General features: G+C 39.4%; 1 protein-coding gene across 1 annotated transcript; it reads right to left on the reverse strand.

Annotated features, from left to right (window-relative positions):
- Positions 1–19,070: 19,070 nt before the first annotated feature.
- Positions 19,071–21,538, reverse strand: LOC122045597 (uncharacterized GPI-anchored protein At5g19250-like). The gene is made up of 2 exons (XM_042605877.1): positions 21,306–21,538; positions 19,071–19,753 (listed from the first exon to the last, which is right to left on the reverse strand). Exons 1-2 carry the CDS (start codon positions 21,373–21,375, stop codon positions 19,239–19,241), a joined length of 585 nt encoding a protein of 194 aa, XP_042461811.1. The 5' UTR covers positions 21,376–21,538; the 3' UTR covers positions 19,071–19,238.
- Positions 21,539–25,013: the final 3,475 nt, after the last annotated feature.

The raw sequence follows: 25,013 nt of genomic DNA on the forward strand, positions 1-25,013 counted from the left end.
CGTCACTATTGTATGGGTCTGACGAATCTTACTCAAATAATTAATTCTTGGTTTATAAGGGTTACACTAGAAAATCTAAACAATTCAGATTTTCAAAGATCCAAATAATTTATATATTATTATATTACATACGCAACGCGTGTGCACGATCACACTAGTTTCTTTAATGTACTCGCTTATATTTTATTTGTTGTTATAGTGCATAGTTACCAACTTCAAAAGAAGTGTGACAGTCTCGACCTTTTTATTTACCACGAAACAGTCTGCTAATTGGTTAAGGAAACTCCTAGCATCCTCTCCCTCAGTTATTGAGCCTGTAATTGATGCCGAAATGGAAAGCCTTATGATATTTATACACATACATTTCAATCGCTCCCATTTTTCAAATTCAGTAGTCTCCTTTATAGTGCTAGCACTAGTCAAGGGTGTGGGGTGATCATGTCTCAATGCATAGTCTAAGTTCATGCAGTCTAAGATTACAATAACATATTCTTTCCATTTAGTAAAATTCAAACAAGTTAGTGTGGGGTTGTTATTAATACTGCAGTAACAGACTGCATTGAAATTAAAAGAGTGTAGATTATATAAGTTCACAGTTTAATTAAAGCCAAGAACATGAATAAAATTATGGAAATAAAATGAAAATTTTAATGCATATAAATAGGCTATTTATGAGATATCAAATACAACATTATGTTTTACTCTATGAACTAAAATATAAGTTGTTAGCTGTATTCTCTAATATAACTCAAACTTTAATTGATCATATAATGAGTCTTCCTTTGGGCTGACCCAGTATGTGCATAATTTGACACTTTTTATGAGTTATAAATTGGTTCATAGTTTACAATAACTTTAATCTACCATGCAATATATCTTCCTTGGGGCTGATATATTTTGTGCATGATATTAACAAAATAAATTATGTTCTATAGTTGTAGGCTACCTTGAATATATATATCCGACATAAAAGTAATTTTTCTTTGGATCAATTACTTTTAGCATAGATATAGGTCTACCGACATAAGATGCACTAAACCAACCTAATATATCTTCTTTTGGGTCAACACATTAGTTAAATTAATAGCATGTGTAAATAGACCCAAGAAACCACCTAGGAGCTTTAATCGAATAGATAATCACTTAATCAATCTTAATAGCTCAAAATTAGGCTTATTAATCAATTAATGATATATGATAATCGATTGGTTTTACCCAATTGATTATCACAATCGTTTGGCATTACCCAATCGATCATCATAATCAATTTGAATATGTACTATATGTGACTATAGGATCATATATAGAATCCACCCTTAAGAAGCTAAAACTTCCTGAATGTTCTATAATTGAATCATTATTTAATACCAATTAATCTTGAACATTCATAGATGAATCAATTCTCATGCATGAAACAAACTTTTTTTCTTTTGCGCAAAACAGTTTCTTTCACGTAGAAAGACATTTTCATCAACTGGAAGGAATTTTAATTGATTGGAAACCATTCTAATCGATGAAGCTTTTAATCGATTAGATAAAATTTTAATCGATTGATAATTGATTATGTCACAGATAATTGATTCTATTGTAAGTTTAAGGTTGTTAATCGATTAGAAAATTTTCCAATCGATTGATATCATCAATCGATTAGGATGATCTATTCCAAACAATTTTATCATAATTTTCTTCTATTAATCGATTGGATAAAATTCCTAATCAATTGATGGTATCAATTAATTAGGCTCATCGATTCCAATCGATTTGTCACAATTTTAAGTTGTTAATCGATTGGCAAAAATTACCAATCAATTGATAGCATCGAATCGATTGACTTGATCGATTAAAATCAATCCCGTATTCGATCAAGTCATGCTAATTGATTAGAGAAATTCACCAATTGATTGGAGTAAACTAAATCGATTGGGTAATCGAACCGGCTCGATTTTATTCGTAATTTTAGGCTTGGTTATCGATTATTGACCAAATCAATCGATTGAGTTATCGTGATTTGACCTAAAATTAGGTTAAACGCGGCGATTTTGTTAGTGAGAGCTCTAGAGCTAATTATATGATGATTGTTGTATGGACTCGATGTATCATATTCCTATATATATATAAAGACATTTCTTTATGGTTATTATACTTACTTGTATTGGTACCAAATAACTGAGTATAATAGTGTCCTTGAGTAGAAGGTTCTTATCTATATCAATCGATTGGTTGAATTGATGATGAGATGATATAGAGAACACTACTCTTAATCATTCCTAATCAAGTATTAACATTCTAGGACAATGTTAATGCGATGAGACTAGCATGTAGGTCAACTCGATGACTTGATCTCATAAGTCATGGATATTAAATATCAAGTTGACACGTGGCTATGCATTGGAGAATGTATACTGAATGACCTGTCATGAGAAAGTATCATGGATCGTTATATGAGCGTCATATACTTTCTCATGTGACTATTAGTATGACTATCAGTCATTGGACCTAAAGTCACCATGGTTCCCTACATAAGGAGTTACATACTTTGGCTTCGTCAAACGTCACCCGTAAATGGGTGGACTATAAAGGCGACTACTGGGTATGTAACAAATTATGCGGAGGGATGTTAATGATGTAGATGGTATCTATCCCTCCTATATGACGGGAGTGACATCATGATTCTTGATAGAGTGAGACCACTAAGTGCTTGGCCATGCCCAAATAAGTCAATATGAGATATTGAGCTCATTTGATTAGAGTGAGTCTACTTGGAGTTCAAGATATAGATTGATTAGAGGATGACATGATCTATGCCTCAATTGATCAATTTAGATGTCAAGGATAGAAGGACATTGTCACATATTGTGAGAGTCACAATTAGTAGTCACAATTGTCACGCCCCAGGTAGTCCCTGTCCGAAGATATTTCGATAGCATCTCCCCTGTACGGGTGACAATATGAATCCAGAATACATATATCTCTATACCTCGGCCACACACGGCTGGAATAATACAATACAAATAAGAAACATTCCACGCAGTTATATTCAACATTTCCACACAGATATAATATGAACAATCCACGCAGTTATATAAAGAAAGAACGATGTAGAATCCTCGAAGATATATGTAAACATCCTACTCCACTACAACGAAGAAAGACAAAATCCACGAAGTAATGAAAGTATTTCTGCAGTGGAAAAACAAAAGTAGTAAACCCAAGTGTTCGATATAAAGTCCACAATACAAAACCCACATCACAAGTATATAAGATGCAAAAGCAAAACAGATCCCGACAACAGGAAAGTCTCGCGATAAAGGAGCTAGCGACTGGAATCTCTCCTGACGGCCTCAACCTGAAAAATAGTAACAACGGGGTGAGTTCAAAGAACTCAGCAGGTAATCGAATAGATATGTATAGCAACATATAATCACCAGTAACATCCTATGGTACAGTACACTAAACCATAGAGCCTACAGTACAGTTTTCTAACAGTACAACCTACGGTACAGTCTCCTAACAGTATAACAGATATGCATAACTGAAATAAACTGTAATAACCAGCAATAGGCATAAAATACAGTCTATAGCAAGAATAATAATAAAATGCATAACTGAAATAAACTGTACTCACCTGTGAGGCTTGGGGAAATGACTGTGGACATACATAGAGAAAGATAGTCAGAGCAAATAAGCATGTATCATGTATGCATGTCAATCATATGCAGTCACCCAAGTGCATCATCCAATATGCAACAATCACAATAAATACAATATGTGCATATGATGCAATATGACATGGTCACCTCTGTCAGCCAGTCAGCCATCTCACACATAATGGTGAGACCGAGTGGGTAGGGCTGTGACACCGTGCACTCTGCCATCACTGCCCCTGAAGAGTGACCGAGTGGACGGGATGCTGTCGGAGTACACCTATCCTCCTACCTCAAACATAGTGAGGGAGCGCAATGCTCTCAACTCCCGGTACGCGATGACGGGGAGGGATCCCTGCCTGCTACCACGCTGCAGTCGCACTACCCATGAGCGGACCAGCGGAGCACTACAGAGCTAACTACCATACACACCCTAGTGCTGTGCCACTACCCATGAGTGGACACGCTGTGTGCAGGCCCATGTAGCCGGCCGACGAGCTCAACAATAATGGAGTCGTCAATCGCCCAGCATGCAATCATGCGATATGGTGCATGCGGCTACAATATGACATACCTGAACAAAGCCTCCTCCATATATGTGCGTGCCAAAAAGGTAAACGCATATAACTATAACCATGATATAAGCAGCATAGATCCAACAACATATAACAAGTATCTACAGCAACTGATCCAGTGGAAAATAACACTAAATGTATCTATCCATCTCCATAACATACATGAACATAGCAAAAGGTAAAAATCATCCAATTCTAAAGTACAGCAACTAATAGAAGAAGCATGTGATAGGTATCAACTAAGCTAAGACCAGGGAAGAAATAAATCTACCATCTACCACTAGTAATTATATATAAACTATACATATCATAAGACAGTATCAAAAGATAAGTCAAAGGGTACCCGCCTCAAATAGAAGGTACAATCCAGTCCTAATCCAATATCGAGATGCTCGTCTCGAATCAGAGTCCTGTGTCAAACAACATATATATTTTATTTAGCTAAATCCAAATGAATAGCTAAATAAAATCTTCAAAACTAAATTAGGGCAAAACCCTAATCACCATTTAGATTAGAAATCTAAACTTAGATTAAATCCAATAGTTGACTAGGGTTAATTGCCTTAACCCTAATCATTCCATTAGTTTAATCTAAGCAACCAAATCTAATCACAATCAACCACTACTTATAACCTCTAGTAATCATGTAATCCAAATGATACCTAAATCTACACATAAACAACTAAATATAACCCTAATTCATATCATTAAAACAAGGTAACAATTGACCTCCAAAAACTTACCCAAATCCAAGGTGATCACCAATAGATCACCACCCAAGATGTTGCTGCCAGTTAGGGTAGTTTCTGTTGGAACCCAAGAAAGTTCACAACACTCAACCTTGCTGAAATCCTGAGCACACCTCACTGATCAGAACCGAACCTCACTGGAAATTAATAGGATCAAGAAGGAATCAAACAAGGAGATCACAGATCAACAAGAAATGGAGATCTCTAATCAAGCAATACCCAAATTCCAACAAGAACTCACCTCAAACCGGGACCTCAGTCAACAGCAAGGAGGTGGAGGTTCACTGATCCGATCAAGGGAAAACCTAGCACGAGTCTGATCTGATTACTTCCCCTAATCCCACAACACCTCCCTGATACCAACTTCTCCAAATCCGTGACCTAATTCCACCGCCAAGAAGATGAGGATCAGTAAACAAAGAAGAAAACCGAAGCTCTAAAATCCACAGCTAGGTTTAATAGCTTACCTTCGAAACCCTAGGGCATCTTCAAGTCGGTGATCGAATTGGGGAAGAAAGGATCGACAGAACCGGGAGGCAAGATCAGGGAAGGGTTGAGAAGAGAAAATCAAGATGAGTCGTGTCTCCTTGATTGATCTCCGGCAAGCTCCGAGGATAGGTCTACACCGGTGATCATCGGCGTCGTGTCGTCCATGCGAGAGAGGATCGGCTCGTTGGTTGGCATCAGATGTCGGCCATAGCAACCGAGGGAAACGCGAGGGAAAGGCCAGCGCTTGAGTTCGACGGAGCTCGAAAGAGGAAGCTTGTTGCCGGCGATCTACTCCTTGGCGTCGGCATCGGCGTTGGCGTCGTCGGAGCAGAGACGAGGATAGGGCAGAGAGGAGTCGGGGAAGAGAGGGTCGGGATCGGCAGTGTTTGGGGAAAACGGCGATTTGGGGAGGAAATAAAAGAAAAGAATTATAAAATAAAAACATTTCCTCCCTTAAACGGGTATCCAAACAGGTTTTATCCGAACCCGTCGATCAATCCCCTCAAAACCCTCCGTACGAGCTCCGAAAAATTCCCAGAAAATTTCTAAAAATTCCGGAAAAATTTTATAAGGCTATTTCTCAAATATCCCTATTTATTTAAAATTTTCCAAGATCTCACAACAATGGTGATGTTGGATCTCAACATTCTTGTAATTTGGGTAGTAATGATGTGTTGCTAGATACCGCTCATTGCTTATATTTCTAAATGGGTTTAGGAGCATTGCCAACGTTACAAGAACCTATAGGGTCACACACAAAGGGAAGTTACATGGATATTAGGTTCATATGATGGACCAAGAGGATTAGGTTCATGTGATGAACCAAATTGGATTAAAAGTAATCCAAATTAGACTAATTGAGTTGGACTCAATTTGATTCATGTGTCGATTGAGTCTAATTTAGACTATGATTCATTGAGTTAATTTAAACCAATGAATAGAGATTCATTAACTTAAATTGATTTAAATCAAAGGGTAGATTTGATCAACCATTGAAGATAAGAGGTCAAGTTTGACTTGACTTGAGAGGGAAGATAAAGGGTCAAGTTTGACTTGACCAAATGCCACTTCATTGTGACTTGGCATGGGCCGACCAATGATGATGTTCCACATCATCAAGGCTACATCATTGTGTGCCACCTCATGAGGAAGACCAAGAGCCATGACTCTTGGTATTATATGGAGGTATAAGATGCTCAATAAGTGGCCGGCCACAAATAATCAAGGCTAATCAAGGCATCTTCTTCTTCCTCTCTTCTTTGTCTCTCCTTCTCCTCCATTGCCGAGACCTCTCAATAGTTCTAGCACACTCTAAGTGGTTTTCTCCATCTTTTGTCCGTGTGGGTATGTGTAGAGGAGTGTACACTTGACACTCTACGAGATTCGGCAACCATTTGGACGAGCGGGATAAGCGAAGGGCATCGCTACAAGGGTAATACTTCTTTTTCATGTATATCTAAGGTAGATCTAGTGTAGACAAACATGTACATGAATATTTTATTTATCTTCGCACGGATCCGTGGCTAGCTTCGAGGTTTCCACAATGCAAAACGCGATTTTTGCGGCTCGTAATTGCTAACACAGGTATCAGAGCCACGTGCGATGCTTATACATGTTTGTATTTGTTATTACGAAAAGGTTTCAGGTCTGTAAGTTTCTGTAATTTTTCTACTTTTATAGATTTTGTGAGTATTTTTCTTGTAGAGGCGAAGCAACAAGTGCTTGGACACTTGTAGGCCTCAAATACCAAGAAAAACCTTCTGAAACGACAAGGTCTCGCCCAAACAATTTTTTTTTTTGGGACAGCGGCTTAAGGCGCTATTAGATCAGTTTGGGACACTCGTGATATTTATTTCGCGAGAAGGGGTGCTGCCCCTAACCCCGCAAGGGGCATTGTCTCGCGATCGCACCCGAAAATCGCTAAACGGGACCGCCGAGGAGTTGTGACTCATAAAATTAATAAAACAGTAGTAAAATTATAGAAATTTATATAAAATACATAATTTAGAATTATGTATAATATTGTGATGGTCATGGCCCAAAAACCCCAATGTGATTGGTTAAAATTGTGTTGTAATTCATAATATGGCATGCGCGCCATTTTAGTATTGTGCGTGTTGTATATGATATGCGACCTGCGCGTCGTGCCTCCCTTATTATGTTTCTATTGTAAATAGATTTTAGACTCGAATGTAACTCGAGTTTCATATTTGTAATGTACAAAATGAAGTGGTGGAATGTCCACTCAAGAAGGAGTTACGAAGAGGGTGTTGTCAACGCATGGTGGTCAAAAGGAGGTGCTTGAAGAAGCCGTTAACCCTAGATTGACCGTCCGATCTTTTCATTGGCTTGAGAAGATCGTAGTAGGGCTATGACCTCATCAAAAATTAATTAATCAGTATATATGTATATATATATATATATTGATATATATATATATATATATATATATATATATATATATATATATATATATATATATATATGTGATGCATGCTAATATGTGTATGTGATGCATGCTAATATAGGATAATTAGTGCCTTAATGCGTATATGATACACATACATGATTAGATTAGATCTTAATCAAGTCAACTCGAAATACCTACCAAGTTTTGATACCCATCACTATCTCGATCATTTGTTGTTGTTGAATCTGCCAAAGCAGTGCAACGCATATTATCTTGGTAGGGTGCGGAGGTACAATCTTGGTCCCGCCTATCAAAGCTTGGGTGAGAACAAACTCAATTAGATTAAGTATAGCTAGTTAACTCAATTGGATCGGGTAAAACTATAGGCATTTTCCAACGGTTGGGAAGATAGGATAAAGATCACATTTATCTTGATCCTATAAACAAGAGTTGCATAAAGATGTAATTGATAATTAGTTATCTACCGATCATACTAAGTCTTGGGCGATTTAGCCAAAGCTAACTCAAGGCGTAGTATGATGTGGATCTTGTCCCGCGATAATTATAGCTAATTGGTATGAATCTAGTAGTGTGGTTTGATCACATCCATGACTTGATTCTACAAAAGCCCTATAATTCAGTGAGAGCATCATTTAGTTAAAGGTCTAATTAAATAATAAGTGGAATATGATTTTACTTTATGCTTTATTTATGTTGTAGATTACCATGTCGACGAACACGAACATTTTCTCCCTGTGTTCTGTCCTTGATAAGGACAAGCTCAATGGAGCTAATTTCTGGACTGGTACAGGAATCTGAGAATCGTTCTCAGACAAGAAAAAAAACTATACGTCCTGGAGGAGCCCATTTCGAAGGCACCTCCTGCCACTGCCACGTGAGCCGACCAAGATGCTTATAAGAAGCATCAAGATGATGCATTAGATGTGTCATGCCTCATGCTTGCAACCATGAAATCTGAGCTTCAGAAGCAACACGAGTTGATGACTGCTTATGATATGGTTGAACATCTTCGTCAACTATATCAAGGACAAGCAAGGCACGAGAGATTTGAGATCTCTAAGGCGTTGTTTCAGTGCAAGATGCAAGATGAGACTCCCGTAGGTCCATACGTACTCAAGATGATTGGGTACATAGAGAACCTATAGAGGTTGGGATTCCCAATTGGCCAAGAATTGGCCACTGACTTGATTTTGCAATCCTTGCCAGAAAGTTACAGTCAATTTGTCATAAATTACAACGTGAATGAAATTGATAAGCAACTGCCTGAGCTGCTAAGCATGTTGCGAACTGCTGAGCTCAACCTTAAAAAGGTAAAGCCTAACTCCATTTTGATGGTGCAAAAGCATAAAGGCAAGGGCAAGCCTAAAAGTAAGGGAAAGTCTCAAGCAAAGGGCAAAGGCAAGGTAATGAAACCTAAAGGAGGTGTTGCCAAGGATGCTACCTGCTTCCACTGCGGTCAGACCGGGCACTGGAAGAGGAACTGCAAAGGATACCTGGAAGATCTTAAGAAGAAGAGAAATGAGATTTCTACTTCGGGTATATATGTTATAGAAGTCAATCTTTCTATTTATTCATCGTGGGTATTAGATATCGGATGTGCATCTCACATTTGTACTAATGTGCAAGCGCTGAGAAATAGCAGGGCATTGACGAAGGGCGAGGTGGATCTACGAGTAGGCAATAGAGCACGGGTTGCTGCTGTTGCTGTACGAACTTACTTTCTATCTCTGCCCTCTGAGCTTGTACTAGAATTAGATGAATGTTGTTATGTGTCTGCTCTCACAAAGAACATCATTTCAGTTTCTTGTTTAGATAAGAAAGACTTTTCATTTATAATAAAGAACAAATGTTGTTCTGTTTATTTAAAAGATATGTTCTATTGTAGTGCACCTCTGATGAACGGATTCTACATTCTAGACTTAGAGAACCCCATCTATAACATAAGTACTAAAAGGTTTAAGTCAAATGAAATGAACCGAACCTATCTCTGGCATTGTCGATTAGGTCATATAAATGAGAATCGCTTATCCCAGCTCCATAAAGATGGTTTGCTGGACTAATTTGATTTTGAATCATATGAGACATGCGAGTTATGCCTACTGGGCAAGATAACCAAGACTCCCTTTATTGGACACAACGAAAGAGCAACTGACTTGTTAGGACTTATACATAGTGATGTATATGACCCTTTCAATGTCACTGTCAGAGTTGGTTATAGGTACTTCATTACATTTACTGATGACTTCAGTAGATATGGTTATGTGTATCTGATGACACATAAGTCACAATCCTTTGAAAAGGTCAAAGAATTCAAGAATAAAGTATAAAACTAGCTAGGCAAGACGATCAGATCGAGGTGGTGAATACCTTAGCCATGAGTTTCGTGACTATTTAGCTGAGTGTGAGATTCTATCCAAACTCACTCCTCCTGGAACACCACAGTGGAATGGTGTATCCGAAAGGAGGAATCATACCCTATTAGATATGGTATGATCTATGACGAGTCACACAGATCTTCCTATATCTTTTTGGAGATATGCTCTAGACACAACAGCCTTCACACTTAACCGTGTTCCATCCAAAGCTGTGATAAAGACACCATATAGGATATGGACTGGGAGAGATGCCCAGATATCTTTTATGAAGATTTGGGGTTGTGAGACTTACCTTCGACGTCAAGTCTCGAACAAATTGGGACTCAAATCCGATAAGTGCTATTTTATAGGATATTCCAAGGAAACGAAGGGATATTACTTCTACATTCCCAGTCACCACAAAGTGTTAGTGGCTAAGACTGAGATATTTCTAGAAAAGGACTTTGTTTCTAGAAAAACTAGTGGGAGTTCGTTCGATCTTAAAGAAGTTCAAGATATGGACCATTGCACTGAAGCCTTGATGGAAGTTGAACTGGAACCGTAAAATGTTGTGGATGATGAGGTCGTTGCACAAGGAGTTGAGGAACAACAACCAATTCAAGTAGACCTACCTCTTCGCAGGTCTGACAGGATACGTCGTCAGCCTGAAAGATACTCTTTTCTCTTGTCTGACCATGACGACGTTATGCTCGTTGAGAATGAGTCTACCTCCTATTAGGAAGCTATGATGAGACCAAATTCTGAGAAATGGCTAGAGGCCATGAGATCCAAGATGGAATCCATGTACACCATCCAAGTATGGACTTTGGTTGATCCACCTAAAGGCGTCAACCCCATTGGGTGTAAGTGCAGGGGAATCTAGCGGCCGACTTGAAGGGGGGTTGGATAGACGGCGCCCCCATTTACTCGCTTCCTACGTATTCGTTAGTGCGCAAGCGGAAATACAAATACTAATTACGAATATGAAAGCTAAAGACAAAGAAAATAACAAGCAAACCAATATACGTTAATGTAACGTGGTTCGGAGATGATGCTCCTACTCCACGGCTGTCCGTAAGGTGGACGATCCTGATCCTTCGGTGGATTAGCCCCCGGCAAACCCCGGCTACTCAAGCAACTCCTTGTGGGTGGAGAAACCTCACCACAACACCAACCAAGAACATTTGGACACAAGAGACCTTGAGCACTTTGGTAACTACTAATTAAACTTTAACCAAGTCTAATTTCGTCACCTTGGCCGGCCATCCCAAGCTCCTTCTTATAGAGCTTGGAAGAAATCAGAAAGCTGATTTGCCCGTTACCAGTCGACTGGTCCTTGCACCAGTCGACTGGTGCCAGCCCAACGACTCTCTCAACGGCTCTATACCAGTCGATTGGTCCCAGGACCAGTTGACTGATCCCAGCCATTTCAGGCACAGAAGCTCTCTGTGCTCACCACCAGTCGACTAGTCCCAGTACAAGTCAACTGGTACAACCCTAAATCTAGGGTTTCCCATCCCGAGTACATTTCTCTCGCACTCGGACCCTCATGACTCACTTGACTCTTCTTTGCAGTCTTGACCTCTTTCCTTCAGGCCTACTTCCTTTAGCTCTCGTCCCTCGGATGCATTCAAGCCCGCGGCTCGTCCCCAATGTCATCCTTCGCGTATGCCTCGAAGTCGCCTCCCTCGGCCTTTGTCCTTGCTGCCTTGTCCACGGTCTCTCGGATGCTCCATCCTTCACCGGACCCGAAGCCGTCAACCTGAGACACATGTGTATCCTGCAGTCCTGCACAACTCAAGTACACATATCAAATAACGAGGGCAATCCTAACTTAAACCCTTTGCCCAAACACCAAAACACATGGTCCCACAGACCTTTGGGATTGCTCCAACAGTAAGTGGGTCTTTAAGAGAAAGACTGACATGGATGGACTTATTACCTATATGGGTCGTTTGGTAGCTAAAGGTTTTAAGCAAATTCAGTGTATTTATCACGCCCCCAAAGGAGTCCATGCCAGACAAAAATTCGACAACATCTCCCCTGTACAGGTGACAATCTGAAGCAATAAATACATACATACTCAACATATAAACATAATCCACAACCTACATGGCTGGATATAAAATAAACACAACCACGCAATTTAATAAGCCTACACGGCTGAAAGTAAACACACAACAGCGTAAACGCAGCGGAAAACATAAAATAATACGAACATAAGACCAACAATGGTACTAACAAAAATACCTGCAACCACCAGGCTAGACTCCAAAAAAAAAAAATCCCAGTGACTTGTTCAAAAGCAAAGTACGCAAAATTAACATACAATCTGAACGATAACAAAACTCAACAAAAACTATCCTCGAGTGTGACGTAGGACCCAGGACTGGCAGCCGGCATCTCTCCAAGCATCCATGATTCATCTATCTGTTACCTGACGAAAGAAAATAATTTTGTGGGGTGGTGAGTATTGAAACTCAGCGGGTAAGGAAAGAGATAGTGCATGAACATAACATGTAAGTAGAGAGTGTCAATAGTATACAGCCTCATAAGAAGAATAGCAGATACTATAATAGAACCAAAATAAATGTTCATACCTGAAACCATATCCTAGGCTAAGTATAGTAGGTCAGAACTGGTACTAATCTGCTACAGTACTGCTCATACTACAGAGGTAATAAGCAAGGTATATACAAATTTCCAATGACTAAACATCTACAATGAGAATATATCTCAACCTAAGTAAGGAATAACAACATATATAGACCGCAGCAGCCAAAGCAAATATAATAATAGCGTATGCACGGATGGCCACTCCCGCCCACCTCTCCGTACCATGACCCCTGTATGGTCGAGAGGCCGGGTCAGTGACAGACTGTACACCACTCCAGCTACCACTCACACGAGTGGTCGAGGGGACAGTTACAAATTAGCTAACTAGCTACATCTGCGACGGGGTCCCTGCTGCTCGTAACTCCAGCTACCACTCTCCATGAGTGGCCGAGTGCGGCACGACAGGACAAGCGGCATCAACTCTAGCTACCACTCTCGAGTGGCCGAGGATGCGACCCCTTTTTAACGACTATCTCGACCGCAAGGGAGAATTGGTCGTTGACATGCATGTCATGACAAGATGCGAACAATGCAACAGTCATCAAATATATATAAACAGAAACAGGTATGCTACATGAAGTCATCATGCTCAATATCGTACATAAATAAGCAACAGTCAAAGCATACAAACATGGTATCTAGTATCTGCTACTTATCATGGACAACAACAAGAGACTGTATAGATATGGAACGAATTTCTCAAAAATTGCGTGGAAGTATCAAGTGCAGGAAAGTAAGAGTGGAGTCAGGGTAAACAGTCCTTATCTAAAATAATTCATGCACCAAGGTCAAAGTACTAAAAGAAAACAAAGCAAAAAGTACCCGCCTTATAAGAAGATCGTGACCAGAAATCCTACATCGAGACGCTCATCCCGAATCAACGTTCTGCAAATCACATAACATGCACAATATAGCTAAGACTTATTATAAACCACATAGCTAATCATAATCCTAATCCGATTAGGAATATTATCTAAGGTATACCATGGATTAACCCATTAATCAACCTATTTACTAATTAATTAAGAAATCCATTAATTAATTAATCCATCAATCTATTCCTTAATTGATTAAGCATTACTTTTGTGTATTTCATCAATTAACCTTAATTAATCAACTAGTCCATCTATTAATCTCACCTAATCAACCTTTTAATCCTTCTAATCAATTCTATTTGTTCATCCTATAAGTACGTAACTCATAACTAAATTATAAATAATTCATTTAAACCAAACCTTCAATTAACCTTGCATAAATATTTAATTAATCTAATTAACTCAAAAGCATAAATTTGGATTTTAGTTAAAACCACTGTTTTGATAATTCCTTAATCCGTTGGATGATCCACCAATTTTAATTAAATGTATAATTGCATTAATCACATCCTTGCCTTAATTACTCATCGTTGTTACCTTCTGTTTCGCTTCTTCTCCGACAGCATAACTACTTGCATTCCACGGGAAGTCAGCGATGGCAATCTGTTGTCCAAGGCATGGAGGGAGTAGTGCGGCGATGGCTAGTCGCAACCAGCGTTTCAAGCTCGACAAAGGCGATGTGGTGTGCCACGACGGCAGCGCTCCGATGGCAACACAAGGAGTTGCGTGGAGGGTCTGGAACACGGTTGCAACTACTTGGTCTGGGTGAGGGTCGGCTACTGCCGACGTTGGCATTGGAGCATGGAGCCGTTGGGCGTCGCCATCGTCCTCACGGCAGAACAGCGCCGTTGTGAGCTTGGTGAAGGCGAGCCGCTGAGGAGTGAACGGGCAGTGGGGGCGGCGGCGTAGAAACATGGTGCCGACGACAGGGCGTGGATAGGCAGTGCGACGATGCCCACCAAGGACTTGCGGGTGTGTGAACACGAAAAAGGAGCAGTTTCCAGTGAACGACAACGTCGCAACCAGACGCGGCAATCGCACGGGCTCAACGGTCGTGAGGGCTCGGCCGTCGCGTGGAGGCGGCGACCGCGTGGAGGCGGCGACCGCGCGGAGGCGTCGATCGCGCGGGGGCGGCGACCGTGCAGAGGCGGCGGTCGCGCGGGCACAGCGTGATCGCGAACACGTCGTGAGGAGGGAGACGACACATTACTTAGGGTTTAATAATCAAAAACTAACTTTGCTTCAATCAATTCCTCTTTTAAATATGGTAGCTTAAACAGACTTTACAAGCTCCAATTAATTCTAGAAAAATTTCTAAAAATCCCTAAAAATTCCGATAAGATTATTTGTCAAATAATCTTATTTTTAATTATTATTTTGTTGCCGTATTTTACAATATTGACTATGACGAAACTTTTTCTCCAGTATCGATGTTTAAGTCCATTCGGATCATGCTTGCTATTGCAACATACCACGAATTATGAGATCTGGAAGATGAATGTCAAAACCGCGTTTCTGAATGGAAACTTACTCGAGGATGTGTACATGACACAACCTGAGGGTTTTGTAGATCCACTGTATACTGACAGAGTATGCAAGCTGCATAAGTCCATTTATGGACTAAAGCAAGCTTCTCGGATCTGGAATTTTCAATTCGATGATGTGATCAAACAGTTTGATTTCATCAAGAATGAAGATGAACCCTGTGTCTACAAGAAGGTTGTTGGGAACACAGTTGTCTTCCTTGTATTGTATGTGGATGACATATTACTCATTGGAAATGACATCCCGTTGCTGCAGTCTGTAAAGACTTGGTTGGGGAATTGTTTCTCAATGAAGGACTTAAGTGAAGCAGCTTGTATTCTAGGCATAAAGATCTATAGAGATAGATCTAAGAGATTGCTTGGCCTAAGTTAAAGTACATATATTGACACGTTATTACTACGGTTTGCCATGCAGAATTCCAAAAAAGGATTTCTGCCGATGTCACATGATGTGAGTCTTTCGAAGACTCAAAGTCCCTCTTCTAGAGAGGAGAGAGACCGCATGGATAAGATCCCTTATGCTTCAGCCATAAGATCTATCATGTACGCCATGCTATGTACTCGTCCTGATGTTTCGTATGTTTTGAGCATGACGAGCAGATACCAGTCAGATCTAGGTGAACGTCACTGAATAGCGGTCAAGAATATTTTTAAGTACTTGAGAAGGAGTAAAGAATATTTCTTGATATTTAGAGGCAATGGTGAGCTAGCTGTAAAGGGTTACAGTGATGTCAACTTCCAAACCGACCAGGATGATTATAGATCGCAGTCTGGGTTCGTGTTTTGCTTGAATGGTGGTGCTGTGAGCTGGAAGAGTTCGAAGCAGGACACAGTTGCTGATTCTACAACAGATACCGAGTATATTACTGCATCAGAAGCAGTAAAGGAGACAGTTTGGATTCGCAAGTTCATTATTGAGCTTGGGGTGGTTCCTAGCATAGCCGAATGGAGCAATTGCGCAGGCTGAGGAACCTCGCTCACACCAGCGGACCAAACACATACTACCGCGCTTCCATCTCATTCGAGAGATCATCGATAGAGGAGATGTGAAAATTTACAGAGTACCCACAGAGGCTATCATAGCTGATCCCTTGACCAACACTTTAGCACAGAGAAAGCATGATGGTCACACTAGGTCATTGGGTGTTAGAGCCTACACTGATTGGCACTAGTGCTAGTGGGAGATTATTAGTCAGAGCCCTAGAGCCAATCATATGATGATTGTTGTTTGGACTCGATGTATCATATTCCTATATATATATAAAGGTATTTCTTTATGGTTATTATACTTACTTGTATTGGTGCCAAATAACTGAGTATAATAGCGTCCTTGAGTAGAAGGTTCTTATCTATATCAATCGATTGGTTAAATTGATGATGAGATGATATAGAGAACACTACTCTTAATCATTCCTAGTCAATTATTAACATTCAGAGACAATGTTAATGCGATGAGAATAGCATGTAGGTCAACTCGATGACTTGATCTCATAAGACATGGATATTAGATATCAAGTTGACACATGAGTATGCATTGAAGAATGTATACTGAATGACCCGCCATGAGAAAGTATCATGGATCATTATATGAGTGTCATATACTTTCTCATGTGACTATTAGTATGACTATCAGTTCTTGGACCTGAAGTTACAATGGTTCCCTACATAAGGAGTTGCATACTTTGGCTTCATCAAACGTCATCCGTAAATGGGTGGACTATAAAGGCGACTACTGGGTATGTAACAAATTATGCGGAGGGATGTGAGTGATGTAGATGGGATCTATCCCTCCTATATGACGGGAGTGACATCATGATTCTTGATAGAGTGAGACCACTAAGTGCATGACTATGTCCAAATAAGTCAATATGAGGTATTGAGCTCATTTGATTAGAGTGAGTCTACTTGGAGTTCAAGACATAGATTGATTAGAGATGACACGGTCTATGCCTCAATTGATCAATTTAGATGTCAAGGATAGAAGGACATTGTCACATATTGTGAGAGTCACAATTAGTAGTCACAATGGTGATGTTGGATTTCAACATTCTTGTAACTTGGGTAGTAATGATGTGTTGCTAGATACCGCTCATTTCTTATGTTTCTAAATGAGTTTAGGAGCATTGCCAATGTTACAAGAACCTATAGGGTCACACACAAAGGGCAGTTAGATGGAGATTAGGTTCATGTGATGAACCAAATTGGATTAAGAGTAATCCAAATTAGACTAATTGAGTTGGATTCAATTTGATTCATGTATCGAATAAGTCTAATTTAGACTATGATTCATTGAGTCAATTTAAACCAATGAATAGAGATTCATTAAATTAAATTGATTTGAATCAAAGGGTAGATTTGATCAACCATGGGAGATAAGAGGGCAAGTTTGACTTGACTTGAGAGGAAAGATGAAGGGTCAAGTTTGACTTGACCAAATGCCACTTCATTGTGACTTGGCATGGGCCGACCATTGATGATGTTCCACATCATCAAAGCTACATCATTGTGTGCCACCTCATGAGGAAGACCAAGAGCCATGACTCTTGGTATTACATGGAGGTATAAGATGCTCAATAAGTGGCCGACCACAAATAATCAAGGCTAATCAAGGCATCTTCTTCTTCCTCTCTTCTTTGTCTCTCCTTCTCCTCCATTGCCGAGACCTATCAAGAGTGCTAGCACACTCTAAGTGGTTTTCTCCACCTTTTGTCCGTGTGGATATGTGTAGAGGAGTGTACACTTGACACTCTACGAGATCCGACAACCATTTGGACGAGCGGGATAAGCGAAGGGCATCGCTACAAGGGTAATACTTCTTTTTCATGTAGATCTAAGGTAGATCTAGTGTAGACAAACATGTACATGAATATTTTATTTATCTTCGTACGGATCCGTGGCTAACTTCGAGGTTTCCGCAACGCAAAAAGCAGATTTTTACGGATCAAAATTTTATTTATCTTCGATTGGAGTAAACTAAATCGATTGAGTAATCGAACCGGCTTAATTTTTTTCGTAATTTTAGGCTTGGTAATCGATTATTGACCAAATCAATCGATTGAGTCATCGTGATTTGATCTAAAATTAGGTTAAACGCGGTGATTCTTCCTGAAGATGGCAGCGGTTCGCCACTGTTCTTCATGTGCTTCAAGAAACACACGAACAACATGAAAGATCAAATCTTTCCTAGGTTTTCTATGCATAAGATTTTTGACAATCAAATAATAGCAAAATCAAAGAAACATAGTCTTGCTCTAATACCAATTGAAAGGAATTGCTTCTCCTAACCACATGAATTCTAGAAACAAAATGAATTCTACAGAGAAAATAATCCTATACATGAAGATCTAGTTTCATCGAAAGTATGACAAAAGAATATAAAAGCATTAAACAAAACGACAAGAAACCTGATTAAAGAGCCATGTCTCTTTAACACCGTCCAAAAATCCCTAAGGAAAAAGAAGAAATCGGAGTGAGATGAAGATCTTCCAAGAGAATTAGGATGACGACACCACAAACCTTCGTTAATGGGGAACAAATGAAAATGTCAAGATACCCTAATCCCTTGGGGACCTCTCCCTTATATAGGCACTCCAATATGTTATCATCCCATAAATAATAACGGATCGGACTAAAATGTTCTACACATTAAATCCGCATCTAATAACCCAAAACTCAATAAACATAAGTTAGATCACTTTAACGGGTTCAGATCGTATTTACTTATACAAATTTTAATTAAGCCCATCTTAAAAGATTATATCCAACAATCCACACCATCATCTGCAACAAGCAATGAGTCAATAAAAGACAACTAAGAATCAACAATTTTATGTTCCATAGTACTGAGGAACATAATAGGATACAATAATGGCAAAGAAAGTTATGAACTCATAAGAAAATAACTCCTATGTTATTCAATTTGCTGTATCTTCTTGATAACAGAAATCATAAAACTTAAGCTCTAGCTAATAAAAAACAATGCAAAACCAAGAAGCAATAGCATCACGTAAAGATGAGTAGCAACTAAAATAGTTGAACCAGAGGTTGTATCTGCGGCCGGAGCATAGTTTCCTGTAGGTGTATCAGTCGTCAAAACAACAACCACCCAATTGCCCTCATCGGCAATCCCAATTCCAACAAAGCTGCTATCATTCAGGAACTGATTGTACTGGGTCTCAGTGTAGTTTGACAGCACGAGGTCAGGTGTTAAGCCGTGTACACAGACTGGCATTATGGAGCCATCTCTAGTGACTGTTGCATTGAGATGGCAGGTGCTTAAATAATTAGGGAAGTTGGGGAGCTGTGTCTCTGTTCCAGGAACAGTAGATGATCCAGTGGAGTTGCTACACTCTTCTCCCTTGAATGCCAATGCAACTTGTTCAGCCAAGCAATCTGCATTGCTGTTATCAGTAAATGATGTCAAGTTGAGGGAACCCCTGTACTTGTTGAGGCCAGACAACAGCTGAGTAGATGTATCTGCAAAGAAAGTAATCACTAAGTTTCTGAGAAATCTGAGTACATGTATACTGCAATTGGGGAGATTTTTCAGTATCAGGGAAAATCTGTAAGCTCAGTTTTTGGTTCTGAACGTTAGCAATTAAGCATGATATTGTGGCAAAGAGTTTCAGGTACTGATATTTTATGAAGGATTTTTAAGACTAGTAGATAATTCACTTTCCAGAAGAATAATAGATTTTTTTTTTCTGAAAAAAAAAATCTCAGGTAAATACTTCATTAAACTACTCAAAAGAGTATTCAAGTTCCCTACAGCAATTACATAAATAAATAAAAAATAAGCATTCAGGCAACTACATTATACTATTCAAAGAGCATCCTTAAAAATCAAAGTGAAAACTTCATGATCATGTGAAAAATCTAACCAATTACAGAAACTTCATGAGTACAAGTCGAAATTAAGTTGACTATCATCAGCATCTCTAAAAATCCATCTAGTTAGCTACAATTATGTTGTTTTATTTAACCCAACATGTCCTTACTTGAACACCCACTGAATGCAGGAAATCAGTCTCCCTAACAGCAGGGTAAGTTGACACTACTTCACCAAGAAAGGATCTGAAAGTGGCTATACAATTGGGAAAATTACACAATTATTTTACATGAAAACGTAATCCAAAGCAAGCATTCATATATGTGGTTCTTACTATTTAAGGCCCAGTGGATACAGATAATCAACACCAAACAGAGTCTACTGCTGCCCCTGAATGCTTAAATCAAAGTGAAAAATAATACATTTGTCTAATCCTATAAGCCTTCTTTAGTTAGCTCATAGTTCAAGTGTGACCAAATTATAGTGTTACAATCAAAGTCCAACTTAGCATATAAACTTTTGTAATTAGCTCATGATTTTTCAAGTGAGATTAATCTAGCATGCCACAGAGGTAGATCTACGTCAAGCTAGATCTACAACATTCTTCTTGTCCCTAAGCATAACTGATCGAAAATTGGCTTATTAATTCAAACCCCTAGTACAACCTAGGCCCTATCATGCAACTGAGCTCATCCACTTGTGCAGATCTACATGGGCCACCACAAATTATATAGGACGGAGACCTAAGCTAAAATGTGCAGCTAATTTCTCGGGAATATGTTGCATCTAATAAGCATGTAAACATGTTCAAAACTTGATTTCCAGTTACAAAAATTAAATTTGCGAATCCAGGCCAATGAGGCAGTACAAAGAAACAAGGCGGAAATCATTGTGCACCGCTACAACAACTAACATTCAACAAAAAGACGGGTTGTCGAAATGGATAACTGAACAGAATGAAATCAGATGCAAAGGAGACAATCTCATGATTTGCAAAATCTGAAATGATGTCGACAATGGGGGATCAAGGGATTAGCAAATGCCACTGTTAACAGAATACATGGATCAACCTTTCGAAAGGTACCGTGTCATGATATTTAGATTCCAAACATCACAAAACATAATTACCCACCTCATTCAGTAACAGATCTCGAATGGCACCCTAATCAGCACATAAGGAAGGAAACGCAGGGAAATTACCGTCAGATGTAGCTAGATGAAGCAGGAACGCGAGGAGGAGGAAGGATGAGATGGAGATCTGGAAGCCCATTCCTCAGCGCCCTCCTCTCTTGCTCGCTGCTTCCTTCCCGGCTTGAGAAGTGGAAAATGAGGAAGCGGAGGCAGGCAATGGATAGAGCGGCGTGGATCTGGACATGGCGGATCGCCCAGAGCTGTCACAACGACCGCCCACCGCCACGTTCATTTTGAAGACTTTTCGGTACTTTTCTTTAAGGTTAAGCCTGTGGGCTTGTTGTCGGTGCAGTGTCGTTTATGGATCCGAAGAAAAGTTGCTAACAAAAAAACCAGGAAAATGTGAAAAATGAAGCGTCTCTCGATTTTGCCCAAGTGGATTCAAAAATGATTTTAGAAGAAAAGTCGAATTCTATTTTAAGTATTGGCTCTATTATTTCTAGAAAAATCATTTATTTATAAAAAATTATGATTAAAAAAATGATTTTGTTTACTATTTAAGTTTGTTTTTTAATTTTATTAATTTTTTTTATATTTAGTACGCATGGACTTAATTAGTATATATATATATATATATATATATATATATATATATATATATATATATATATATATATATATATATATATATATATATATATATCGTGTCAGACTTTTCGTTTATGATTGAATTAGTCCGAACAAGTGAATGAAGAATAATAGAAAACATGCGTACGATTATAGGTTTTAGATGTTCAGAGAACGTATCTTCATCACAGAGAAGACTCCCCTTTATATATCATCTCTTATAACCTCCGCAATCATGAGGTGACAAAGTGTGTCAAAGTTTGTTAGGCAATTGATACGGTACATAAAGGTAGGGCCCGATAAGATTGGGCAGGTAGAAATCAAGGGGACGTGGTATGGGAAGGCTTTCTTCTGCTCCTGTGCTCACGGAGACGAACCAAAAAAACGTCAGCGCCCAAAAACTGGGGGGAGTCCATGGCGAAGGACCTCCAACGCTCAAGTTAGTGTGAGTGCGGTTAGTACTAACGGTCTAACCCAGATTTTGAAGAATGACAAAGTAGGTTAAGTTAGTTTCATTGTGATTTAACACTTTAACTAAGTGTGCAGGAGAAGCCCAGACTGGTCAACGAGCTGACCAGATGTCTGACACAAAGTCCAGATAGGTCAACAGGCGACCTGATAGCTGGCACAAAGTCCAGACTGGTCGACGGGCTGACCGGATGTCTGGCACAAAGTCCAGCTAGGTCGACGGACTAACTTAATAGCTGGCACGAAGTCCAGACGGGTCGACGGGCTGACCGGACGTCTAGCAGGTAAGTTAAGGTAAGTCACTAGAAGAGAGTGATTGTGAGGACGCGTTCCCGGTTAGGGAACTTAGGCGCTGATCCAATTTAGAGTCATTTCAGAACTCTAAGTTGAGATCTTGACTAGATTCCGGTCTCGGTGAGACGGAATCTAATTACTATTCTTTTTCTATTGCGCTAACATCTATTTTGCAAGGTAGTTTAAACTATTATTTATGTCTCGGACTAACTCTTTCTTGCAGGAGAAGGACATTTTGGATAAAGGTGGTTCGAGGGCCCAGAAGGGATTTGGGCGCTCAGAGTTAGTCCGGGCGCCCAGAATCAGTCCGGGCGCCTGGAGGCAAAAAATTCTATCTTGTCATAACGGGGAGCGCGTTGATTGGCCAGACTTACATCATAGTCCGGGCGCCCGGAGCCTCCTATATAAGGAGGTCTCGCCCCGAAGCAAAATACAACTCACAACTACGTCTTCCAACGCTTGTTATACAACGCTGTGCTCCTGCGACACTGTGAAACTTCTCCGACAACGTGCTGCTTTCTTTTTCCTTAATCGTTGTCGGTATTTCATTTATTTAGCATTCTTGTACTTTAATATTGTAATCATCTTTTCAAACTGCTAGTGGATTTCCCAACGAAAGCACTCGACGAGTGCGAGCCTTGGAGTAGGAGTCGACTAAGACTCCGAACCAAGTAAATTGGTTCTTGTTAGCATTGCTTTTATTCTTTTCCGCTGCGTATTCTCTATGAACATTTTCGATCGATATTCATCCCCCCTCTATCGACTTTCACGATTCAACAAGTGGTATGAGAGTAGGTACCGCTCTGATTTGGTGCAACCACCAATCAGACAAGGGGGTGAAATTCTTTTTCATTTTTTTTTTTCAATTTTCAGTTTTACATTATAATTCAAACTGGTATCATTACCTTTTTGGAAGTTTTCTCGTAGCAATTAATCTGAATTGGTGCAACACTAATTCAGTCTTAGATACATTTTATTTAAATACCGTACTACTAATCCAAGACCAAGTCTTGGGATTTTCTTTTTTTTTTTTTTTTGTTCAAGGTAAAAATGTCTCAAATCGAAGGCTTCAGCACAGTCCATCCTTCTCTATTCAATGGGGATGACTTCCCCTACTGGAAGAAACGAATGGAGGTCTACTTGAAGACCGACTTCGACTAGTGGTTTAACTGTTAGTATTAGCCCTAGTACCCATTATGAGATGATTGTAAAGGGCTCATTTTGTATCATATATCATTATTAATAAAAGGTAAAGGTGGTTATTATATTTATTTCAGTTCAGTGTCAATTGAATAAGTATAATAATGTCCTTGGATAGTAGGTTCTTATCTACAGTATATCAATTGGTTGAATTGATAGTGAGATATTGTAGAGAACACTACTCTTATCTGTTCTTAGTCGAGCATTAATGTGCAAGGACAATATTAATGCGTTGAGACTAGCATGTAGGTCAACGGATGACTTGATCTCACAAGTCATGGATATGAGATATCAGGTTGACACATGGACATATATTAGAGAATATATACTGAATGACCCGCCATGAGAATATTTCATGGATCGTCGTATGAGTGTCATAAACATTCTCATGTGACTATTGGTATGAATAGTCCTTAGACCTGAAATCACTACGGTTCCCTACATAAGAAGTTGAATACTTTGGTATTGTCAAACGTCACCCGTAACAGGGTGGACTATAAAGTCGATCACTTGGTATGCAATGAATTATGCGGAAGGATGTGAGTGATGTAGATGAGATCTATCCATTCCATATGACGGAAGCGATATATGTGGGCCTCTTGATTAATAGGACACAAGAAAACATGATCATGCGTAAATGAGTCAATATGAGATATTGAGCTTATTTGATTAGTGTCTCTACTTGGAGATCAAGAAATACAAAGATTGATAAGAGGATGACATGGTCTATGCCTCATTGATCAATCTAGATATCAAGTATAGAGGGACCAAGTCATACAAGATAATAGCCACGGACAGGTTAGGTCGGATCTCAATTTTCTCGTCACTTGAGTAGCAATGATGCCTTGCTAGATGCCACTCATTATTTATGTATCACAAATGTTGATTTGGGTACATTACTAATGTTACGAGAACCTATAGGGTCATACACAAAGAACAAGTTGATATGGAGATCGGTTCATGTGATGAATCATTGGATTAAGTGTAATCCAAATTTGACTCATTGAGTTAGACTCAAATGGATCCAATTGTTGGATTGAGTCGAGTTGCATGAGGATCAATGGGTTGGACTCATTGGGTGAACTCGAGTTCACCAAGGATGTTTAATGGTCAAAATTGAACCATTGGATTGAATGGTTAATTTTGAGTCATTAGATTAGAAGATGAAAGGGTGGAAACTCTTGGTAT

Source organism: Zingiber officinale, chromosome 2B (genome assembly GCF_018446385.1).
Source record: "Zingiber officinale cultivar Zhangliang chromosome 2B, Zo_v1.1, whole genome shotgun sequence".
In the NCBI taxonomy this organism is placed as follows: domain Eukaryota; kingdom Viridiplantae; phylum Streptophyta; class Magnoliopsida; order Zingiberales; family Zingiberaceae; genus Zingiber; species Zingiber officinale.